The sequence below is a fragment of the Trachypithecus francoisi genome, unplaced genomic scaffold (genome assembly GCF_009764315.1).
Source record: "Trachypithecus francoisi isolate TF-2019V2 unplaced genomic scaffold, Tfra_2.0 Lachesis_group4, whole genome shotgun sequence".
Taxonomy (NCBI): Eukaryota; Metazoa; Chordata; class Mammalia; order Primates; family Cercopithecidae; genus Trachypithecus; species Trachypithecus francoisi.
The window spans coordinates 21,869,934-21,894,742 of NW_022681469.1; the positions used below are offsets into that span (position 1 = coordinate 21,869,934).

At 35.7% G+C, this 24,809-nt stretch overlaps 1 protein-coding gene across 4 annotated transcripts in view; it reads right to left on the reverse strand.

Moving 5' to 3' along the window:
- Positions 1-545: 545 nt before the first annotated feature.
- The window catches only part of CHRM2 (cholinergic receptor muscarinic 2), a 159,650-nt gene continuing 135,386 nt past the window's right edge, over positions 546-24,809 (reverse strand). For all 4 annotated transcript variants that reach the window (XM_033193138.1, XM_033193137.1, XM_033193136.1 and 1 more), the window contains one exon: positions 546-5,962. In XM_033193138.1, the coding sequence (XP_033049029.1) occupies positions 4,516-5,916 (1,401 nt within the window). In that variant the 5' untranslated portion in view covers positions 5,917-5,962 and the 3' untranslated portion in view covers positions 546-4,515. The remainder of the gene's footprint in view (positions 5,963-24,809) is intronic.

The following is a 24,809-nucleotide window of genomic DNA, read 5'->3' on the forward strand; positions in this document are numbered from 1 at the left end:
TTAACCATTTCTGGAATTTAATGTATGGGATGTTATATTGGACCCAAATTGAAAAGAGTGGTTTATTAAAATATGATGCTTATAGAAATTTTACCTTGCTTGTCAGAATGAAAAACATTCTGAAGGTCATCCTTTTCTCCCAGTATGATTATTTTTTATTCCACTAAAATCAGTTAATTTGGAAGAGAGTGAAACTGTATGAGAAAGGGTTGGTTGCAACCTCATCAAGTAATCAGACACTAGATCAACACAGCTGTTGGAACAGTACCAGCTGGGAAGATTCTAGTCAGACGCAGCATGTCAGGGGCACAGGCGAATAAAGCATTGTTGTCACATGGAGTGATACCAGAAAGTTATTAATTTTTTCCTGTAAGGGATATTTAAAATCTGCCCTGCTCTTAAAGATCATAAAACAGTTTAATCTTAATATGGGATTTTGGCTGTTCTTAAATCTCTTCCTTCAAATGCAAATACTATTTTCTTTGAAAATTGAGCATATAAAATCAACTTTTGTTACTCAGAAGCAACATATACCATATTGCATATTAAGAGTTTGTGTATAATATATTTATTTGCATACAGAAATATGTATTTCTATTGTACATTTTATTTATTTATAGAATATATAGATATATTTAGCACATAGCATATTCCAGGAAGATACATTAAATATGCACACATTTCATGCTACAGCGTGCACCCTTTAAGAGAAGCATTTTTAAGAGGCATGGTATTGAATATACATGCTGAGAATACACTTTGCACAATTTCATCCAGCTTTGGGTGCTTTCCTAAACTATTTGGAACACCGGTACTATGGTTGTTGAAAGGGATATTATCAAATTGGGGAGAGGGAGGAGACTATCAATGAACTAAGTAGGAGAAAATAAAAACAGACTGCATTGCTGAGTAATTGTTGCCATCATTTTGAATCCCCATCTCTCCCAATGTCAGATCTTCAGGATCAAAAAAGCAGTGGATGAACAAAGAGCAGGAGCATGTTGGACATCCAACTTGTACATTTCAAACCAGAAGGCTTACCCCTTGTGGCTTCTCATATTGATTACTGTGCCCTAATACTTGGGAGCTGGTGTTAAATTAATGATGAACTGGTAAAACGGAAATCATTTCTTGTTTCCAAGAAATGAACAGATTTTTTCCGTATTCTTTATCTCCTCTTCTTATAAGATCACTCTGGGCTAGCTACATTATTGCTATGAAGAGGGAAAAAACAAAGACCTTACAGATATTCACCTTTCCAGTAAATGCAAAGAAGATAAATGATATTGTTTCTGAAAGAGGCTCTTAATAGTTTTTGAAAGGAAAAATTGCAGCTTCAGTAGAAACTGACCATATCAACTGCAAATATTTTGATGGCCAACTACTTCTACCTCAGTTGACTAGATCTGTGGCAATCATAATTGAACAATATGATGCTGGAAAAAAGATGTGCTATATGCATAGTCTGGTGGTTTTTGATATGTAGATGTGGCCTGAGTTCCCAATCTGTGACTGACACATACACCAGACTCAAAAGAAAAGTGTTTCTAATACATGATTGGTGAGTATTACCTTTTTCTAACTGGTGAGCAACCTGCATTGATATTCTAAAAATAATGCAGGATTATTTTCCCACTAATAAGAGGCAAGCTTTAGAAATCCTTTAAAGTAGACAAGAGTTTCTCAACCTTGGCACCATTGACATTTTGAGCCAAATAATATTTGTTTAAAGGGGGTGGGGGAAAATGTCCTATGCATTATAGGCTATTTAGCAGAATTCCCGGCCTCTACGCACTCGATATCCATAGCATTCCTTCCAGGGTGGCAACCAAAAATGTCTTTTCACATTGCTACGTGTTCCCTGTCGGGGAGAGGGGAATTGTCTCTGTTTGAGCGCCACTGAAATAGACAAATCCAGCAGTGGTTAATAAAAATCCTTGAATATAATCTCCATATCTCTCCAATCATCTATCATTTTCAGTATTCCTTCCATTTTCTGATCTGTTTGACAGAGTTTCCGTGGTGTCAGTCTATCTTCAATTTCTTTTTAACGTGACAGTTTCTCTTTCAATGAGGTTGCTGTGGCTGTGGCAAGGATCAATAACAGAGGGAAGAAAAGGAAGGATACAATGGCAGCAGAGACTAAAAGACAGCTTGACTCATGGTGATTTGGATTGTTAGAGCAAACAAAAACAGACCCTGAATCCTGAATCCTTGATGCCAAAGGGTTCTTCCCAACTAAAGCCGAATCTACATCATAATGATACAATAAATTAAAAAGGGAAATATTTGGCTAGTCAATTCTCTGGGTTTCAGAAAGTCAAGGAGCCCACTGGCTTGATAGTATTTCCATTCATTTGATTCATCCATTTGAAGAAACAATATGAAAATAAATACGAATTTAAAATGTAAAAGTGCATGTTGAAGTAACTGTAGGAAAGGGAATCTATATAAATGAATGCTTTAAATATGGAAGATTATTTGGGGGGTAATGACTGAAGTTAATTAAACAGGAAATTGTTTTTACGAAGGGTAAGTCAAATATGAATACTGCTGGCAATTTGCTTCTTACTAACTTACCACTTTTTCGTTTTTTTTTCTCATGCTTTTTTTCCTCCTTAACTCTCCAAATTGTTGAGGTGGCATCAATGAGGCTAATTATACAAAATAACTCTTTTAAATGCTGGGATCTAATATTGACAAATTTATCATATAATTAACATTATTATTACTGGAGAAGATACCATAAATCTAAAATCCAAAATATGAAATTTGAAGATGCATTTATCTTTTGATTTCTATTGATTGAGCCATTTTTAGAAAATCTCATTGGAAAACTACCGCAAATAGTGTAAGAAAAATATAAAGGATAAAAATAACTAGTTACATGTGAATCCGTATAATCCTAATTCTGTATTTATTTAGATGACCAAATAAAAAATCTCTACGTGGCAAGATTCTATATAATGCCACCACTTAGATAATAGTTCCTGACATGATTATTATGGTCTGGAATTAGATGGTGAGAGGTGGTATGGCAACAGCCACCTACATCCTTCTGTCAGATTCTGTGAGCTCGTTTGGCCTCTATTTAGTTAGCACTACATTTCTGTCACAAAGATTACTACAATTCTACTGATAAGGGAATTTTGAAGTTAAATAATGTTAGGGAGAATTGACAATTTGAGGAATATGGAATATATAATTGTTTCAGTAATAGTTTTTAAAATATCTTTTTTCCCCTTTCACTGGGTCATAGGATAATTGCTGACAACCTCACTTGATTATAATTTGAATATCATCCTTTAGCAGGCATTGGATAGAAGATCCTATTCTCTAGAGACTGACCCAGAAATCACTGGTGCTACGTGAGTACGTTAATCCTCTTTAGGATTCCAAATAAATAAAACAGCATTCCTTTCTGCTGACAAAATCAGGAGTTCATTTTCTATAAGTTAACATTTCATACAGGGGTTGAAATAGAATGTCCTAAACTTCTATTTTTTAATCTTAAAATTCACCTGACTTTAGTAAACTTGCTGCAACTAAATCGTCCATTATTTAATTTGATGAAACCTCAACTTCAAAATGACATTGGTTTCTTAAACAGGCTTATGTTTTAGGTAGGATATTCTGTTGAAATAAAAGGCCATTTAGGAGAAAATCAGATTGGTTTTAACATTTCACATATAGGATCATAAGTGCACTAAATCCTTATAGGCCTTGATATCCTCCAGCGAATGCAAAGGACACACTGAGGAGGGGCGAAATGTCCATTTTCATGGCTGTCTCTGGCTAGATTTAGTGAAAGGCCTGTAGGTTTTGCCTATAAACCATATAGAACAGGGATGTATAAAATAATGGCATAACAAGAAGAAAAATGGTGTGACGTAGTTGGGGTTTTTGTTTGCTTGCTTTCTTTTCATGGTGGGAAAAAGAAAGGCAAAAAATAAGCATTTATTACATTGCAATCCCCTAAATAGGACTGTAAAATAATAAAATATGCTCAACACTCTGGAGACAATTTCTGCATCCTTCTTTGATTTTCTTTCTTTACGTCCCTATTGTATAGTGCCTATTTCTTTATGTTTAAGTCTCCATGTTTACCTTGTGACTGTGGCATTTCCTTCTCTTAAGGACGCATGAGAACAACAACAACAAAAGAAACCAAAAAGGAACAAGGTTATTCCTCTTGTGCAGAGATTGATAAAATTATAGATTCAGAAGCCCTTCTTCAAGAGAGTATGAGAAAGATGTATATAGTTTCTTAAATCCACAATCCCAACATGTTTCTTTCATTGTCTCATTGCTCCTAATACTGGCAGTTTATAAGGTGCAATTTTTGCAAACTGGAGCCTAGGCCTGATAAGTGTGTCACTGCTGGGCTCCTGAATTGCACGTTTTGTAATCAGACTATAAAGTGCAGTGGCAGAGATTTTAAAACTAGGAGCTCTGTTATCCCTTTTATTCTTCTCAAGCTCCCCTTGCCCACCTTCTATCATTTTCCAAGATGTTTTACCTTGTAGCGCCTATGTTCTTATAATGACACATGAGAAGGTGTTTAAAGGTCTTCTTGAAGGTGGCATTACAAAGTGCATAGCAGGCAGGGTTGATAGTGCTGTTGATGTAACAAAGCCAGTAACCGATTGTCCACACAGTGTTGGGGATGCAAGGTGCACAGAAGGTGTTAATGAGCACCATGACATTGTATGGGGCCCAAGTGATGATGAAAGCCAACAGAATAGCCAAGATTGTCCTGGTGACTTTCTTTTCCCGGGAAGGAGGAGGCTTCTTTTTTGCAGGCTGCTTAGTCATCTTCACAATCTTGCGGGCTACAATGTTCTGCTTTTCATCTCCATTCTGACCTGAAGACCCCACTACCTCCACGGTGGTATTAGTTGGGGTACATGAGTCACTTTTGGGGGTCTTGGTGCCAATTTTGATGCATGTTTGCTTAGAGTTCTCATCTTTGGAATGGCCCAGGGAAGTGGAAACTGTGTTTTCATCCTGAGTTATTTCGTCATCTCTCATATTAGAGGCAACAGCACTGACTGAGGTGGAGTCATTGGAGCTCTCTTTCTCCTCTCCCTGAACACAGTTTTCAGTCACAGGATCTCTGGGGGCTTTGCCATTCTGGATTTTGTTGTGCTCCAGGCCATCGTCACTGCTGGGCATGTTGTTATTGTTTGGCTTCACTATCCTTCCTTGTACCAGACTTGGAGAAACAGGGTCTTGGTTGGCCACAGGCTCCTTCTTTTCCTTCTTTATCCTGCTCTTGCTGGCTCGGGATATGTGCCAATATAGCACAGTCATGATGATCACTGGCAAATAGAATGCTGCAATGGCCGTACCAAAGGTGACAGCAGCATTGGAAAAAAACTGAATGTAGCACTCCCCATCCTTCACAGTTCTCACCCCTACAATGAACTGCCAGAATAGAATGGCTGGAGCCCAGAGGATGAAAGAGAGGACCCAGGCAGCTGCAATCATCATACCTGCCATTTTTGTGGTCCGCTTCACTGGGTAGGTCAGAGGTTTTGTGACACAGAAGTACCTGTCAAAGCTGATGATGAGCAGATTCATAACTGAGGCATTGCTGACCACATAGTCCAGGGCTAGCCAAAGGTCACACACCACAGGTCCCAAAGGCCAGTAACCTATCACAGTGTAGAGGGTGTACAAGTTCATGGAGAAAACACCTATGATAAGGTCAGCACAGGCCAAGCTGAACAAAAAGTAATTGTTGACGGTCTGGAGGTGGCGGTTGACTTTAATGGAAACCATGACTAGAATGTTCCCGATAATGGTCACCAAACTGAGGGATCCAGCCACCAGGACAATAAACACCACTTCAAATGTCTTATAAGGACTGGTAAGAGCCAGGCTATTGTTAGAGGAGTTTGTTGAGTTATTCATTTTGTGTTCTCTAATCAGTAGCCAAGTAGCAAGTAAACATTTAAACCTGCAAGGAAATAGAATAAAATTAACAAACATAATATAAACATTGCTTTAAAATACATAATGTTGTTTCCTTTTAAACCACATTATTTTCTCCCAATTCTCCTTTCCCCTGCACGATTGTTGTGTCTACCTGCCTCAGTTCTCCGTATAAAAAGCAAGACCTTTAAATGGAGGATTCAAAAGGACCTTTCAGTCTGGCAATGAACTTGAAGTCCAATAATGTTTTGAATATGTCCTTATCCAGATATGAGTATCTATCTATCTAGCGGTCTACTACATATCTCATCAATCAATGAAACTTAGCATAATACTGATAAATTGAATTAAATAAACCAAAATTACAAGCAACACTTTCTAAAACATCAAGAGATTCCTGGAATAGACATAAAAATTAGTAAACTAGTGAGAGGACACAATTATAGAAGAAAGCATAGAATGTATAATATTGAATGTGTGACTTTTATAGTTAACAGTGCCTTTCCTCATGGAAACTCTAAGCCTTTTTCACAATAATACTGAGGATGGTGAAAATAAAGATAATATAATAATAATTTATTAGCCAATATACTCTCCCTAGATGAGAATTATTTTCCTCTGGCTTCTATTTTATTTTATACTTGTAATCAATATTACATAGTCAGCATTTCCGATATTCCATATCTTACAAAAGAATATTTGCTTATTAAATGCGTATTGAACTGAAAAAGCCAAAATTATGCGTAAAACTTTCCAAAGCATAAAGAGATTTCTGGAATAGACATACAAATTACATCAATAAGAAGACAAAATTATGGCAGAAAGTACCACTTTTCTGAATGTTTTATTTTTCAAACCACTATCAAATCTATTATCTTACTATTCTTTCTGGCAAACTTTTGTTTTGTAGAAGGAACTAAGGCTCAGAAAGCTGAAATCCCAGTTTGTTCAATCATTCATTCTTTCACTTTGAGCTCACATATCTATTGAGCAGCTTCTCTTAATTAGGTGTTCTGGACATTCAATGACGATTAAAACAAGGTCTCTGCCTGGTGGCAGACATGGGTTGATAAAGAAGCAATTATTAAGTCTGAGTGCACTTCTTGTTTCCCTATCCTGTTGTGTGTAAGTAAATACATAATCATCATTTCTGAGATATCACTGAAGTCTGATGACAACTGAGTGATCTTTCATAAGGGAAAATGAATATTGGGGATTTAGAAAAGAAAGTTAAGAATTCATCAAAGAGATATGACACATTTCTGGAGAAACAGCATCTAAAGGAGAAACTAGCCCAAGTTTCACCTCTTTTTGAAAAAGTTGTTGTGAGCTGTCAGAAAATAAGCATTGTTGAGAAATTACAATTTGAGAATATTGATTAGTTTGGATGCTATTAATTACAAGGTAATGGGCAGTGGTTTGCCCTTGAAATCCATGTAGAAAATAATTTGGTAAGCAACTTCATAGCACAAATAACATTTAAACAAATAATTTATTCTACTTTGGAAAGTAAATTGTTTTCCAGTACTTTATTTGACAAAACCCAAATAATGAGATTAGGCCTTAATAGAATAAGACCCAAAATTCAGAACCCAGAAAGGAAAATATATGTAACTATTGCATATTCCTTTTTTTGCATAGAGCAAAAAAGTCAAAATAACAATTGAGAAACAATATTTCTAAATTGCACAATAGAAAATTATCCATTGTCTTTAATATAATGCAGTTTTGGCAAAAAAGGAAAGATGAAAGATGAGTAATCTAAAAACATTGATGTAGTAGTTCAATCAAAGAAAAATTAAACATTAATGACTTTTAAACATATGAAATGATACTCAACCCCACAGTTTAGAGATGCAGATCCAAACTGTGAAAAACATTTTTCCATCCATAGTATTAATGGTAGTATTGAATACTTTCGGTGGGACTAGTGGGATAATCACCATGAAGGACAATTTATCTTTATCTATAGAACTTTAAATCTATATAAAAATTTATTAAGAAACACTTGTCTCAGGAATGCCACATCTAGGAATGTCACAAAAATGTACAAAGAGGTCTACTCAAGTATGTCCACTCAGAAATGTTTTTATAGCCAAAAATCCCTAGAAATATTAAAACTATTCATTGACAAGGGATTGGTTAAATATGCTGTGGAATACTCTTACAATGGAATATTATGCAGCTATTAAAACAGGCAGATATTTGTGTCCTGGCATTGCTGTGGAAAGTTATATAGTTAGAAGATGACATAATCATAGTGAGACATAGATTATTATAGAATATAATTTTATTTAAGCAAAAAAGTGATTATATATAATATTACATATGTATGTGTTATATACCTGCAGCTCACTGGGAAATATTGAAGAGCTTAATCAGGGAAATGATGCTAATGGAATGCAACTTAGATCAGTTGAATTATTTTAATCGGATTTCTCTTTGACAATCCTTTTTGCAATTAATCATACAATTGTGTATTCATGGTAATTTATTTGAACAAAAACATTTTATTATCCCAGTTCTTATTCCAACAACTTCTTAATAGCTCAGTCAACTATAAGATCAGAATTGTGACTTGCTTACAAGCACCTTTTTCTCTGTTTGTTAGATAAATTCATGGACAGTTTGGAGTCGAGCTATATGTGTATCTGTTTCATGAAATGTTAATATTAATCCACTTAGTTTGAAAAATACCAAAAATGTATGTATTGGCTCTGTATTTTAATTATTTATTCGTAATTTTCATAAAGCATAGGACTTATATTCTAATTTTTAAAAGATTTTTGATAATTTCCTCTGGAGAATAATGAATAACACTTACGTTGAAAAGTAGGGATTTGAAATCAACTAGTTTGATGAGGATCTAAATTGCTAAAGTCCAAAATTCCCAAAATTACAATCCTGAAAGATTAAAATCCTGAATGTTGAAATCCTGAAAGCTGAATTCTGGAAGAGGGATTGGCATTTCGCTTGTATGCAGGATAGTCACATCACGTTGCCTGCATCGTGTTACGTGGAACCTTGTTACTGTTTTTATTTGGAAATAACATATAGTCTGAGGAGATGTACATGATCACTAGGCTGACAAGTAGTGGACTTGTGAACTTAATTTTAGGTGTCAACTTGGCAGAATTAAGGAATACCTAGAAAGCTGATGAAATATTAATTCAGATGTGTCTGTGAGGATGTTTCCAGAGGCAATTCATGTTTGAGTGTGAGTAGACTAGATGGGGAAATGTTGCCCTCAGTGTTGGAGTGCACCATCCAATTGGCCAGAGCCCAGTGAGAACAATTTCAGAAGGTGACTTGATCTCTCTCTGAAACTGTGGTAGACTTTTCTTCTGTGGTCTTGGACATCAGAATTCCAGGCAGACCAGGCTTCGAACTCCAGGACTTATACCAGCAACCCTAGGGTGTTGAGGCTTTCGGCCTCAGTCTAGGACTTACACCATCCTCTTCCCTAGTTCTGAGGTGTTTGAACTTTGCCTGAGCCATGCATCCTGGGGTCTCAGGCTTGTGGATGGCTTGTGATGGGACTTCTCAGCCACCATAAACACGTGAGTCAATTGTCCTAATAAATCCCCTCATATATATATGTGTGTGTGTAAGTGTCTATATATATATATAAATATATATATACACATAAATATATGTATACATATAAATATATGTATATATTGTGTAATATAAATATATGTGTGTACATATATACACACATATATACACATACAAATATATACATATATAAATATATGTGTATATATTGTGTATATATGTGTGTATATAAATATACACATCTCTCTGTCTCTCTGGAGATTCCTAACTAATACAGATTTGGTATTGGAGAAGTTGAATATCATGCTTCAAATATATATATCTCACTTAACATTAAGAACTATATAAAATTTATGGAACAAGTTCTATCATCCCCTTTACGTGATAAAGAAAACTGAGGTTGCACAAGTGGTTAAAGCAACTTATTCTTGATCACAAAGCTAATGAGTAAATAATCTACAACTAAAACCAACATTCTTACCTTGCAGTTATACACACTTGCTCTGTTTCCCTTCCCGTTTGAAGAATGATACTCTATCCAGTAATGTGTAGAATTGTTAGGCAGCAGGACAGTGATGAACTACACTTGGAGGTTGCTAGTTTAGGACATTTTGTTTCCGGTAAACTGGAATTCTTACTCAGGTGGAACACAATAAATTTATGTAATGTTAACAAACTTAGTTGCTATTACAGTCTCTGAAATTTTAGAGTTATAATCTTTGCTTGATTATACTAATACGGTATGTAAAAGTGGAAAGCATTTTTCTTAGAAGCAATTGCAAGCAGTGGAAGGCGGTCATTTCTTTCTCTCAGCATAATGCACAGGCCGTGTAGAATTGTTCCTCTTCCTCTAAAGAAAGCAGTTTCCTCCTGCAAACTGCACACTGATTCTACTCTTTAAATTTCTGTAAAAGTTTTTAGTTCTGGTATGGCATCATAGGGTGGTGTTAAAGCAATAAAAGTTGATGAAATAACATAATCACGAGACTACACAATGAAGATGACCTTCAAGAACTCAGCATCTTAAGACGGCAAGTGTATAGCAATAACCCATTTGATATTTTACTGTCTTGTTTATGACTAAGGCCTGGAATACTATGGAAACTTGTGAAACAATGTTTCTGCCCTCAGTTTCTTCACTACTTGACTTCCTATACATGTCAGGGAAGACAGAACCACAGTTTAACATCTTCCTTGAAAAGGTGTAGGTGCTAATCTTTGCTCTTAATTATTAGCTGTGTGACTCTGAGCATGTCGTTTAAATTTCATGAACCTCAATTTTCTTTTTCCTCAAACAGGAATAATAATAACCTTCTTTTTCTTTCAGAGTTGTAGTAAGGATGAAAGTGAGATAATGTCTCTAAACTATGATATATTAGTAGTAAGTATTAAACAAACGCTGTTAATGTTAAAATTTGACAAGTGAGTATAGAATTATCACCTTTCTTAAGAGTGAACAGAAAATTATATGTATGTGTATGTGTGTGTATCAGCTGTCTTAAGAGTGGGAAGGTGTGGGGTGCAGGGTTAGAGGTAGCACTAAATTGTCATTATCAATGATATTAAATTGTCGATAAATTAAATTATCAGTACTACCACTGGTAATGATAATCCGCATGTCTTGAGCATAATTACTCTCCAGAACAACTCCTTAAGTGATTAGGATGTTTATTATACTCCTTTTACAAATGTTGAACTGAATATCAAATAATTAAGCTACTTGAGATTCAAACCGAGGGCACCCAACTCCAGACTCTACTATGAATACTTAGTCTTTGGCAGAGGAACAGTCTCGTGTGGCTGCTACTGCTCACTTACACATTTCTCCTTCTGACCTGACATGACTGAGTCCTACACCTCGACATCAAGTTGGGACCTTGGTTTAGACAACAGAGTGAGAATCATTGTGTCCAGGACAATACTGGGGCTTTGGGTAGGAGATGTACACAATAAGCTAGGGAATTAATAAGTAGGGTTCTGCACATGAAAATATGTGACATTTAAGATTCAAAAAATTGTCTTAAAATTAATCATCAGAAAACATATCACCATGTGAATTAATGAATAGATTCCCATGTAAGTATCCACATCAATGGACAAAAAAAAAAAAGTTCTAAATATTGACAATGACAGATTTTTCTGAATTGTTACAGAGAGAATTAATATAATTAAAAAATAAACTCTGATATACATTTAGATACAAGTGGAGAATTAAATAAAAATCAAATAAAATTTTCTTCACACACTGCTGAGGTCAGGCAGGATGCCTGATGTATGATGAATGCTTTTGTAGGTGAATTTTTAATGTAATAAACTAATAATGAATTATCAATACATAAGTAATCTGAGTGCTGGGATTTTTGCGTGTTATTTTATTTAATTCTCACAATAGCCCTGAAAAAAATGACTATTATCTTTTCCAGTTGTATGGATGATAATTATTAACAGACTCAGCAAGTGGCTGTGATTCAAATTTAGGTATATCTGACTCCTGGGACCATGTTATTCCCACTATATTACACAGTGGCATAAAACCTGCCCTATTAAATACATTTTCTAGAAGAAATAGAAAAGTCAAGAAAAAAAAATGAATCCATGGTTGGTAACAGCTGAAATCCAGTGACAGAGAAGACATGTAATTGTATAAAAAAAATTCAGAAAAAGAAGGAAGTTTGGAAATGAAGAGGAATTCATGTAACGTTTAATTTATAATTGTTTCTATTTCTTTAACTTTTGTTTTAAAAATGTAATCTCAGTATACATGCTTCTTGTAGATTTTTTAATTCTGCTGCTATTTGAACACATTATCAAAAAATAGCAGAGTTCTTTGGGCATTTCTTGCCCATCTTTCAAGCATTAAGATCTTGAAAGTAGCATATTCACTTAGCAAGTAACAGTGATAAGATAATGAGCCTTATCAATGTTGGCTCAAATGATCAAAACTGATAGAGTAGTGATAAGGCCCATGTTAGCCTTCAAATTTTGTATATGAGGGCTAAACACCATAGTATGTCTTTAAGAGAATTACAAGTTTACTTCAACAATATTATGTTTAGATACATAGCTTTCAGTACAAATTATTGTTATAGAAAACATAAAAAATATAGTGATCATGTAATATGGCAGCAATTCTGGAAGATATCAGAGTATCATTGGAAGCAAGGGTTCACCTACTGAGGAGCCAGTGGATGGTAGTAAAGGATACTTAAGTATTATCTCTTCCCCACTTTAAGAATGAGATGTGGTTATCATTGATGAGAAAGCAAGTGAAGCTTATTCATTTTTAATTTTATATATTTGCAAATAAATATGTTATATAATAATCCAATGAATGACATTCCAGCTATAATTTTTATTTGACGTAGGAGAGATGACCATTCAGGTATATAATCCATATCCTATTGTAGGTCTTTTAACATTCAATTAATCCCACTAATTTATAAACTGCATTGGCAAATGTGTTAAATACGCCTTGAGATTATGTTATCAATAGTCAATCATCCTTTTAGGGATCCATTAATGATGCCAGAGAGAAAGACAAGAAAAAGAAAAAGAGAGAAAATTGGGGAGAGACTTATTTAAGGATGTCTTGGGGAGCAAAGTTCCCTTTCTCTAAAGAAAGGTTTGATTGTACATGGTTTTGATATTGATGCAGGTGATAACGTAGTTTGCTTACATTGTAATGACCCTTACCAATCTTGAAAGTCCTTAAATTTTGCTTATAGATGGAAGAGAGTCCTGGCCTGGGGCTTAGGAGACAGTCCAGCCCTGCTAGCTAGCAATATTGACATTCCACAGTCTGAGTGCTTTGACAACATCACACAAAAATGAAGTAAATTTCCACTTTTTGTTTTTTCTTTTAATCTGGTTTTCCTTTGAGCCATGCAACACATTATGAGTCATTGTACATATTTAGAGCTTTTTTATGAGCTCCTGAATCTCACTACAACAGCAGTTGTGGTGGGGGTGGTGGCTGCAAGGAGTAGTGGGGGCCCTGCTAAGAAATCATGGCTCACTTGCTTTCTTTATTTCAAAATATCTTACAGAATTACTCTTCTGAGGAGATCCACACATGCCCTCAAGGGCTGTGGGGGATAGAAGTAAAGTAGGAATGGATGACCAACAAAACAGAACACATTCCTGTCAACAAGGAATTTGCAATCTAGGGGAGATACAAATTTCTGGTGAAATTTCCAATTTTCTAAAACAACAATGGGCCAATATCATGCTAAGCAACAAGGCTGAGAAGTCATGGAGCAAGACTGGTCAGATGTGGTGAAATAAATACAGATAGCTCCCTGGAAACCTTTCCTAAATCTATATCTCTCTGACCCTTTCTCTTTTTCTCCTTTCCCGTACCACTGGCTTGTATCTGACATTTTTGGTTTTTGCTTGTTTGACTGATTTTTTACTATTCTTAAGATTCTGCATTATAGCTTCTTGTAAAGAAAGTACAAAATACTGATGGTGGGTTTCTGCTTCAGTACATTGAGGCTGACAACCTGTAGGTTCAAAAACACGAGTTAATGGGTGCAGCACACCAACATGGCACAAACCTGTATGTTGTGCATATGTAACAAACCTGCATGTTGTGCACATATGTAACAAACTTGTATGTGGTGCACATATGTTGTACATATGTAACAAACCTGCATGTTGTGCACATGTACCCCAGAACTTAAAGTATAATAAAGAAAAACTAAAAAAAAAAAAAAAAAACACAGAATAAGACAGCCATGTCCTCACCAATACTGAGTTTTTATATTTTATCTGAAAAGATGTGTTAAAAATATTCTAAAGGGATGTATAAGTTGTCCCTCTTGAGAAAATTACAGCATAGGATGGCAGATTTTACCAGATATGCATTATGTACAATGTTTGGGGAAAAAAAGCCACACCAAACGCATACTTAATTCTATCAAGCTGTAGCCTTAAGGTTTGTGTGCAGTGCTAGATGTGAGTTGCAGTTTTGTAAAAAAGAAAAAAAAATGTAAAAGAAAATTATAGAACAGAATGAAAGTAGTTGATAAAGCAAACTGATCCTCACATCATTACAAATAGAAGAGAATTCATGACTTTTCCCAAAGTAAAAAAGATCAGGATTATGCAAGGCCTTATGACAGTGTAAACATGCTTGCCGTTTTGGCTGCCTGTCAAACATAATACTATTCTTAGTGACGCTGGGACAAACTTCCACTCCATGTCAGCCAAGCTATCTTTTCTCCTCTTCAAAACACATCCTAAACACCACTTACGCGGAAAAAATGTCATGACTGAGGGGGAAACGGCTGTAAAAGTGACTTAACTGGGACCCTTGTCCTAGTCACTACATCCGTGGCATGTTTTCGTTAATTTGTTCACAAAATATACACCTCCTGCCGAAAAGGAAGAGGTCTGGACAATTCTAAACAGAATGAAACCTGAAAATACCCAACCCTTAGACTTTTAAAAATGAAATTCCATCTGAGAGAGCACTTCAGCATCCACCTTTTTCTGTACCAAGGATTTGACAGAACTCAAATATTGATGATGAACGTAATCTAGTAAATGGTGGTGACTAAACAATGTGCTCTAAAGCAAACAGCAGCAAAAGTGGAGAAAGTCCACCGTGTAAAGGTTGTTTTGTTTCCACAAGGAAGAAGAGTGAAAGGAAAATGGAAGCAATTCTTGGAGAGCTACAGACTGTCTATGATTAGGCAGCTGTATTTGAATCAATCTGTCTCTCTTACTGTCTTGAGAAACTGGAAATTTGTATAGTCGGCTTTTAGAATTTTGTTTTTTTTTTTCCTGAAGTCGGCAGGCTGCTGATTTAATAACTCTAAATTAGTTAATTCATTGCTTTGAATTAAAAATGTGAATCAAATTTGCAGAGAATTGAGGCTTTTTAGGACTATGATAGAAAATTCTAGAATAAAAGCAGTTCTAGAGAAGCTGAGCAGCTCCAAACAAAACATCCTTTTAGGGATCCTTTTCAATGGTTCATGTGCCTATTGAAAGCTGAGACAGAGCACATGGCAATGTGTTGGATAGTAGGTCAAGGACAACTTTAAAGAGAGGAATGAAAGTCAGTTTAGGAGAAGAGAGAGATAAAGAGGAAGTTAGTACTTTTCCTCTGAAGAATAAACCAGGATAGTTGAGATAAGGATAAATGAGATTAGAAGTTGTGAAAATATTAGGAGGTGCACATAGAAGTGAAACTTTTTTCTGAGTATACAGAAAACAAATATTCAGATAGCATGTCATATAACATTTAAGTAGAGACAAGGACACTTAGTTATACTTAGGAATATATTTTTATTTTAAGCATGTCTCTACTTAAGGCTGCATTGCTTATGGAGAGAAAGAGAAAGTTGCTTTTGTCATTAAAATGCCTGTTTATATGAAAAGTAAAGCAAATGGATTGTGTTTTATAGACATGCTATTATTGGTCATTGCCTCTTAAAACACATGCACTGTTAATTATAAGTTTAATAGATACCATCACTCTTCTAGTAGCCATCCTAGAATGTAGGTATAGGGTACAGAGAAACTAAGTCGCCCCCATATAGCTAAATCTTGGTTCTTCTAACTTGTCAATGACAGAAATGACATAGGCCTCATATAATTAAGATTCATACCAGATTCAATGAAGCTGCAAAAATAAAATAGTAATGAAGTGTAGAGAGTAATGGGAAGCAACTATTTTTATTGTTTCCATTCGAAAGACAAAATGATTGTTTCCCTAGAGTTTGATTGCAGACTATTTCTAGAACTGAGCCAAATGACCGCAGTGTTATCCCATGAAAACTTGAAAAAATGAGAGCAGGGAGAAGATTAAAGTCTTTACTAAATGATCTAATGGCAATTGAGATGAAGAAACATAAAAAGCTGCATCAACTCAGCAAAGATATTTGTATCTAAAGCCCTAATTTAGAATTAAAATAAAGCCAGTTGGTCAGAGAGAATGAAGAGGTTTATGTGGTAAATCAGGGAAGTCAACTCTCCAGATTGCTTGAAATGAAGCTACTTTTTGGTTTATGACCTCAGGGGAATCACAACATACCTGAATATATGTAAGATAAGTCATCACATGCTGCGCCCACCCTCTCTTCCAAAGACTTCACCCTCTTCCCTCTTCTAACACCCTTAGTTTGAGACTATATAAATATTTAAATGCCCTGACTCCTCTTTATCTGCAGACTCTCCAAATGCCTGTCTCCCATTTAGAATGAGATATAATTAACAAACCGTAGTCTTTACCTCTATCAGGGAGTAGGTTCCATGTGGACTATGCCCAGTGTGAAAGCTATGTTAAAATAGTGGCATTTCCCTTCTTGAAATAAACCATCTTGACTTGGAAATGTCCCCAGTACATTTTTTCTGCCCCCATCTCTACCATGTCATCTGATAAAAAGTAGCTAAATTGTGAGTAGTTCACATACAGAAGTATTTAAATACAATTTCCGTTCCTAAATAATGCCTGAGAATGGAAGATCTTCCAGTAGATAGCAAATGGATTGGAACTTGCTTCATAAATCTTCTAGGCAGGGTGGTTTTTCCTTGAAGCACAATTAGTCCATTCTCCCACTGCTGTGAAGAAATACCCAAGACTGGGTGATTTATAAAGGAATGAGGTTTAATTGACCCACAGTTCCACAGGGTTGGAAAGGCCTCAGGAAACTTACAAGCATGGCAGAAGGGGAAGCGGCAGGGGAGAGAAATGCCGAGCAAAAGGGGAAAAACCCCTGATCAAATCATCAGATCTCATGAGAACTCACTGGCTATCACAAGAACAGCATGAGGGTAACCACCCCGTGATTCAGTTACCTCCCACTGGGTCCCTCCCACGACTTGTGGGGATTATGGGAACTACAGTTCAAAATGAGATTTGGGTGGGGACACAGCCAAACCATATCAACAATTATACTACCATCAGCAAAGTAGGTTTAGCATGCATTGTCTGCTGGGATAGGAGTATACACGCCTGAACTTCTAAGAGAACATGTTAGAGTAGGATTCTGTGAGTATTTACTAACCCCAGAATACCACAAGATGGAAGGAAATAGGAAGCTTAGAGGTTTGGGCCTGGGACTGGATTCCTTCACCTAACTAGTGTGTGTGTGTGTGTGTGTGTGTGTGCGCGCGCGCGCGCGCGCGCGTGCGCACGTGTGTGACTGCACGTGCATGCATATATGCATACACCAAGTATGTTAGTTGAAGAGGAAAGGGTAATAACATATAAGAAGAAAAAAAAAGAAAGTATGTCTCTATTCTTCTAAAGGTTAAGGAAACATAAAGCATCAGTGGAATGTGACAACATGCTCTACAAGGAGAACTTGCAATTCACAAAGCAAGACTCCTGTAAGCAATTATGGAAGCTTGAAGAATGGCATTTGATTCTCAGATTCCTCCTTTTGAGGGAGAGAGCAGCAAGCTCCACCAGGCTGCATATCTTTCTAGGAGATGTGCTGGCAGAAATGCTGGCTTCATGTTTTATGGGGGATGCAACTGTTCCTTCCGTACCTTTCTACCCAGATAACTGTGATGCATCTGTGAATGCAGTAGACAAGACTTTGGAGTTAAACCTGAAATGGAAGCCTATCTTTGTTATTTTCTCATTGTGTGAGCTTAAATTTGTTGACCCCCTTTCCACATCTAGAAGATCTAGAAGATGTGGAAAATAAAATCTACCATTCACAATATTTTTAAAAAGGCACATAATATAACAGCCTCTTAACATAATACACCATGATAATAGTGACTGTTAAGTAGTCACTACTACTAAGTTCATTATAATTTACCAGTTGATTCTAATCCACAAGTAGAGCATTTAAAAAGGAGCAAAATAAGAAACAAAGCATGTACTCTCTATTTCTCTCAAGAAAGTAGGTAATCTGAAATAATTTTTATATTATAGGAGTCTATTCTATGTCACTTTTATTATTTACTTTCACTTATTTTAAGGATTCCAGAAATCTCACTATTGTTCTGTGGCATCCTGATTCTTATGCAGATATGGTGTATTTGATCTAAACTTATAAGAAATGTCAATTTAAAACTTAGCAACTAATCCTCTTCCTAACCCAATGGTCAAAAGGTCACAGACAAGTGAACCTGTATTTGAAATTCTTGCTGTAGATCTATGAAAGATTATTTAGTAATTCTAAACTTATATTTTTGCTGAAAGCAGTTTATTTTGGAGAAAAAGATGATCTTTTTGAGGGATTAAAGAAAAATTTCTGGTCCTCCACAAATTTTGAACATATGGAACTAAGAGAGAGATGTATCATTGAAAAATATAAAAATAACAAAATTTCATTATGTCAAATTGTGAATTTTGTGAAGCCAGTCTTCTTGATCGGCTTTTCTCTTATTTTTTCTTTCTTATTCTTATTTATCTTGACAACTTCATTCCTTTTAGCGAAATTCTTCTCTTCTACATATGTGTCCATTCTTTCCTTCATCCATTCTACGTTCAGCAAGTGTAGGACGTAGGGGATGACGTAGGTTGTCTGAAGAACCCCACAGGACAGTTTCCCAGGCTCTCATGTCATGTTACTCTTCTGCTGGGACTGGCTAGGATAAAAGACTTAACTTTGTTTATGATATGGTGACTACTACAAAACATTTATCTGGAAAAATTATTCCACAGATGAGACACAGCCTTGTCATCCTAGAATTCAGGGGCCATAACCAGACTAGAGCTGACCTCCCATAGCAAGACAAGCGATACAGACCTATTGTATTGTTAGTCCTTTGGGGATGAGATGGCCCACCACAACCTGCTGAGAAGGCCCTCTCCAGTGTGCCATGGCCAAACCTCATCCTAGCCCTAGGTGAAAGGTCTGTGCATACCCCAACCAGACTTCTCTCTGGTTCATACTTGGCTGTATACAGGGAAGGAAATACTTAGCTCAAGTGTTCCAAGGACAGAATCATTCTCATTCATAGGCCGCCTCTTAGTCCCTGTTCTTAATGAGAAAGCATCCGCAGCTCTGTGTCTGCATTTAGGAATGTAACTTACGAACAGCCTGCCCCTGGCTCTTCCTTGTTTGGTTGCTTTCAAAGCCCACTGTAAAGCTCAAAGGTGACAGCTTGACCATTTTGTTCGATGTTTTTTTTTTTTCTTTTTTGTATTGTTATTAAAATAACAAATGACTGTGCATAAAGCCGACATAACATAAACAAGTGCTAAACTAGTAAGTCACAGAGGGAACAGCTCTGTCTGAGCGGGGAGGAGGAAGTAGCTAAACTACAGAAAGACCAAAAGCAAGCATTGTACGGGACAGGGATGAAGATGTGGGGTGGGGAGGGTTTTCATTATGTTTGGCACAATGCCCAGTACATCCTCAGATTTCCAAACTGTGCTTTAAAATAAAGATTGGAAGCCTCTTAAATATAGCTTAATTTCTGTTTAGATATGATCCCAAGTTTTATAACCAAGTTTTTAACACCCTATAGCTGGCTTCTTTATTCTAAGTATGAACCACACATTCCTTCTCAAACAAAACAAACCCTTAAGTGGTTACTTTAAAGGCTCAGTGGAGCTATAGAACTCAAACAATATTTTCATATGCTGGGATTAAGCAAATTGGAAAATTGTGAATCACTTTAAATAAAGTACACAAGGATATAAAAGTCAAAGGATAAGATATCATGACAGGTAGTTTTGGTTACATGCATTGTAGTGCTTGGGTTGGGATGGATAAAAAACACAAAAGGTGGACAGACAGACCCCTATTTTGTAATCTGATTGTAAAGCAAAATAGAAAAAAAGAAGTGATTTAAAGGAAAGGTAGGTTAAGGAAAGCCTTTTAAAATATTTGGTTTCTTTGCTTTTATTTATTTATTATTTATTTATTTATTATAACAATGAATTATGAGACCAAGCGTGGTGGCTCACGCCTGTAATCCCAGCACTTTGGGAAGCCGAGGCAGGTGGATCACCTGAGGTCAGGAGTTTGAGACCAGCCTGGCCAACATGGCAAAACCCCCGTCTCTACTAAAAATACAAAAGTTAGCTGAGCGTGGTGGTGGGTGCCTATAATCCCAGCTACTCTGGCGACTGAGGCAGGAGAATCGCTTGAACCCGGAAGGCGGAGGTTGCAGTGAGCCAAGATTGTACCACTGCACTCCAGCCTGGGTGACAGAATGAGACTCTATCTAAAAAACAGAAAAAAAATAAGAAAGAAAAGAATTAGGAAAGACAAACTGAACAAAAGAAAATACTGATGAGTGAGGGTCTAAAGGTCTAAGAGCAATAGTTGGCTCTGGCTCGGTTGGGAGTAGTAGAAAAATACTTACCTTTACAGTTTGTAAAATTGTCATCTGTGCAATAGGTCTGTCTGAGATTTGTTTTAGTACTTTCTGTTGTTTAGAAAACATATTCATGAATGTCTTAAGCTCAGGTGAATTGTGTAGCTTTGCTTTACTTATTCCACATAATAACAATTTTCATGGAGTCGCATCCTCTTACATTCATCACCATTTATTACTGGACTCTGCAAGTTTGTAATACATGAATTTGCTAATAGTTGTTTCCTGTTCACCAGCACTTCCAGAAATTGAAACTTGGGTGTAGATCGTGGCAGCATTTATGTAGTATCGGGAAGCAATTGGGAACAAAACTATCTGTTCTGTTTATTTATCCTGTATATAGAACAAACCTCAGCAGATTATGGATATCCAGAGCAAGAATGTGTCATATGTGACTTCTGTTTAACTATTAGTAGTTTTAAAATATTTTATTTTATTTTAAGTTCCAGGACACATGTGGAGGACGTGCAAGTTTGTTACATAAGTAAATGTCTGCCATGGTGGTTTGCTGCACCTATCAACCCATCACCTAGGTATTAAGCCCCATGTGCATTAGCTATTTATCCCGATGCTCTCCCTCCCCCTCCTGGATGGTACACTTTTGAAGGATAATGAACAGTAATAAGCATTGTTAATGATGACTCAACTGATTTCCATGTTTAGGCTATATACTGAACAGCAAATAAACAGAGCGGGGAAAGAAGTACATGGTTTAGCAATAGTATTCATGGGCAAATTTCATGACTAAATTAAATAAACCTACTATGTGAAATAAGCCCCAATCCCAAATTATCAATGTATCTAATTGAGGCTTTTTTCTATAATTTTAAAATTTGATACTGCCTTTACTTTCTTGCAAACTACCTATTTGGCGTGATTAACTAACTGGTAGCTACTTCTATTGTTTTCTCCTCCTGAGTCACTATGTGCATATGTTTTTTTTTTTTTTAAATTTAAGACTTTGGGGTGTAATCTGAGACGGGTTCTTCTTTAGAATACATTTCATCTCAAAAATAAGATATTTAATTATGCAAGATGATGCTTTTTTCAGGAACTCAGGCAGATTGACAGTAGACACATTGTCCACCCAAACCACCTCTCCATTTCTCACGTTGATCTGTTTGTTTTTAAATAGCAATGTTCATCTAAACTCATGAAAAGGGCAGGGGTCTGTGATATTGAAATATGTGCATTGTCATTCCAGAGATGCTATTTCATTTCTCTGAGTTTGATTTTTGTCCCTGTGGCAGTGAGGACATTTGACTCTAACATCTCTTTCAGGTCTAAAAGAGTCTTAGGATGCTAATTTTACTTGAATTCTCTTAGGATCCATATGATGCTGACTGAGAGGTCAGAGATGATGTCACTCACTTCTCCCTTAGATCTGCATTTTCCTAAACACTGTACCCTGTGTATCTACAAAAAGAAAACAGCTCAATCTCTCTTGAATTTTTGCTAGTTTGGCTTTGTTGGCCTTATGGAAGAGGTCTCAGCTTTGTGTCAGCTGTGGTTTTCTTTGTCACTATCTTCAATCCTCCCACCTTCAATATCCTGGTACATCTCAGCTTCCTTCTGTGACCCTTTATCCATGCAGGCTTGAAAATTAGACTCAAATTGCTATCTGTATCTTCATTTCACTCTCAATATTGAAATGTACGAGCGTGAACTAATTCTCTCAATCTAGCTCCATATATACCTACTAACTCATTAAAAGCTAGCTGTAGCACTGGAGCAAGAGATCATATATTAGAGAAGGAAAGCAATTTCCTTGGCAAGTTCATTTGTGTATTCTCTTCAATGTCAGAGCAAAGGTTTGTCCTTGAAATAAGGGTGTTTTCTCACCCAGTCTATCCCTCTGGCTGTCTGATTCCTCAATTAACTGACACCTCTGTGCCAGTGATTTCATCCTGGACTTATTTAGTGGACAAACTAAATAGCGATCCAATGACTTACATGCTTATTTTACAGCATCACTGTAATTGTTGCCTATGTAGCCCTGCAAGAAGGGAGGGAAATTAAGGAAAGGCTTCTGGAGAGGGCGTGTTTTAAGACATGCTACAACTATTTGCCAAGGGTAAGGAAGAGTATTCTGAGAATTTCCATTGGCAGCCTGAAATCTAAACAAAATTCCAAAGATCAGACAAGAATAAATTGTTTCCTGTAGAGCATTATGTTTTGTATTGCAGAGCAGAATTCATTGCCAATGACAGGTGCATGAAGTCTCAAAGATATTGTATCTTTCTTTTTAATTTAAAAATCACATGAGATTGATCTCTCATGTATTTTCTCTGCTTTGAAACCTTCATCTGCATTTGGACATTAAAAAGTAAAAATTATTTCTTTTTCCGATTTTCAACTTAGAGCATTTCAAGAAGTAAAACAAAGAAAAAATATTCTGGATCATTTATATTTGACTCACAAGGGCCATCCACATTACTTGACTATTCAAGAGATAAGTTTCTTCTAGCCCATTTCAGTGGATAAAACAGTGAACAGTATCAATATGTCTTCCATTGTCAAAGACTGTATAGAATGGTTGAAAGCACCTGTGAATTTTTACTGCTTTTGAAATCTTGTTTATCTTTCTACACACATACATGAGCATGCAATACACTCATACACATACACATGTACTATTTAAAAGTTTTAGATTACATTGTATATATCAATGCATTATTTCACTGGGGCCAGGCAAAGGATTGAAGAGCAAAGGAAGGAAGCTGACATAAGTTAACATGTGCACACTGTGCAGCTGGTAGGCCTTGGAGTGGGGAAAATCAGAAAAGCTGTCAACTACTCCACTGTCGAGATACAGCTGGGTGAGAATATGGACACGGAGTTGTCACATATTCAGAATTATAAAGAAACACTGAAAATCTGGATTTTTATACTTACTCTTTCAATTTTTAAATCTTGGCTCACAGTCGTAAAATACTGAGAAACCAGCAAAACATGTTTGTGGAGAGCTTTGGCCTGTAGGCTCACACTCTATGACCTTTGCTGTTAGTACTGAGCAATAACATTTTCAAATAAAGATAATCACAGACATTTTTATATGACATTTGAAAATATTCTAATGCATCATATTTATGGGTACATGATAGTTTTGTGGCATACTATAATTTCATTAAATAATTCTCTATTGGTGACACTTAAGTTATTTCTAATTTTTTACTCTAGCAAATAATAGTGTAGCAAACTTCCTTGTACATGATTTTTTTAATAGATCTCTGATTGCTTTCTTAGGATAAATATCTATAAATGAGATCATTGGCCGAAGTTATATACATTTGCTATTTTAGGTAGCAAAATCCGAATCGTAATTCATGATAATGATATTTTCCTATAGCTAGTAACAAAAATAAGAATAATTACTAAAAAGCTTTGTGAATCAGATAAATAAAATATTCTGTTTGAAGTTTAAGCTATCATTTTATTGATTTGTGAAGTTTTATACTGTTCATGTGTTTGACAATTGGCATTTAAATTTACCCTTTGTCCTTTTATAGAAGATATTTTTTACACGTGTTTTATCTATTGATACTTATTTTTATGGTATCAATTAAAAAGACTTTCTCCCTCCCAAAGAAGTTAATATTTAATGATAATTCCTTTAACTAATTTATATATTTTATACTTTAAGCTGTAATTTAGATAAACTATATTTGGAATAAGGTATAAAAAGATCTAATATCAACTTTAAAAAATAGTTTAAAAATAAATCCAGAAACATTTATCAGGCAGTTTACACTTCCTCCACAAATTTGAAAGCTGGTTCTACCATTTATTAAATGATTCCATACACTGAGTTCTATTTCTGGGCTTTCCATTCTATTCCATTGCTTTATCTGTCTATTCTTACACCCATAGGAATATTTTTTATTGTAAATTTTATAATATATTCAAAAGCTCTAATTATAAGTACAACTTATTAGGGTTTTATTTTTAATTATCTTTATTATATTTTCATGCTAGTTTATATGACTTAAGAAAAATTTGTGAATCCCTTTATCCTTGTG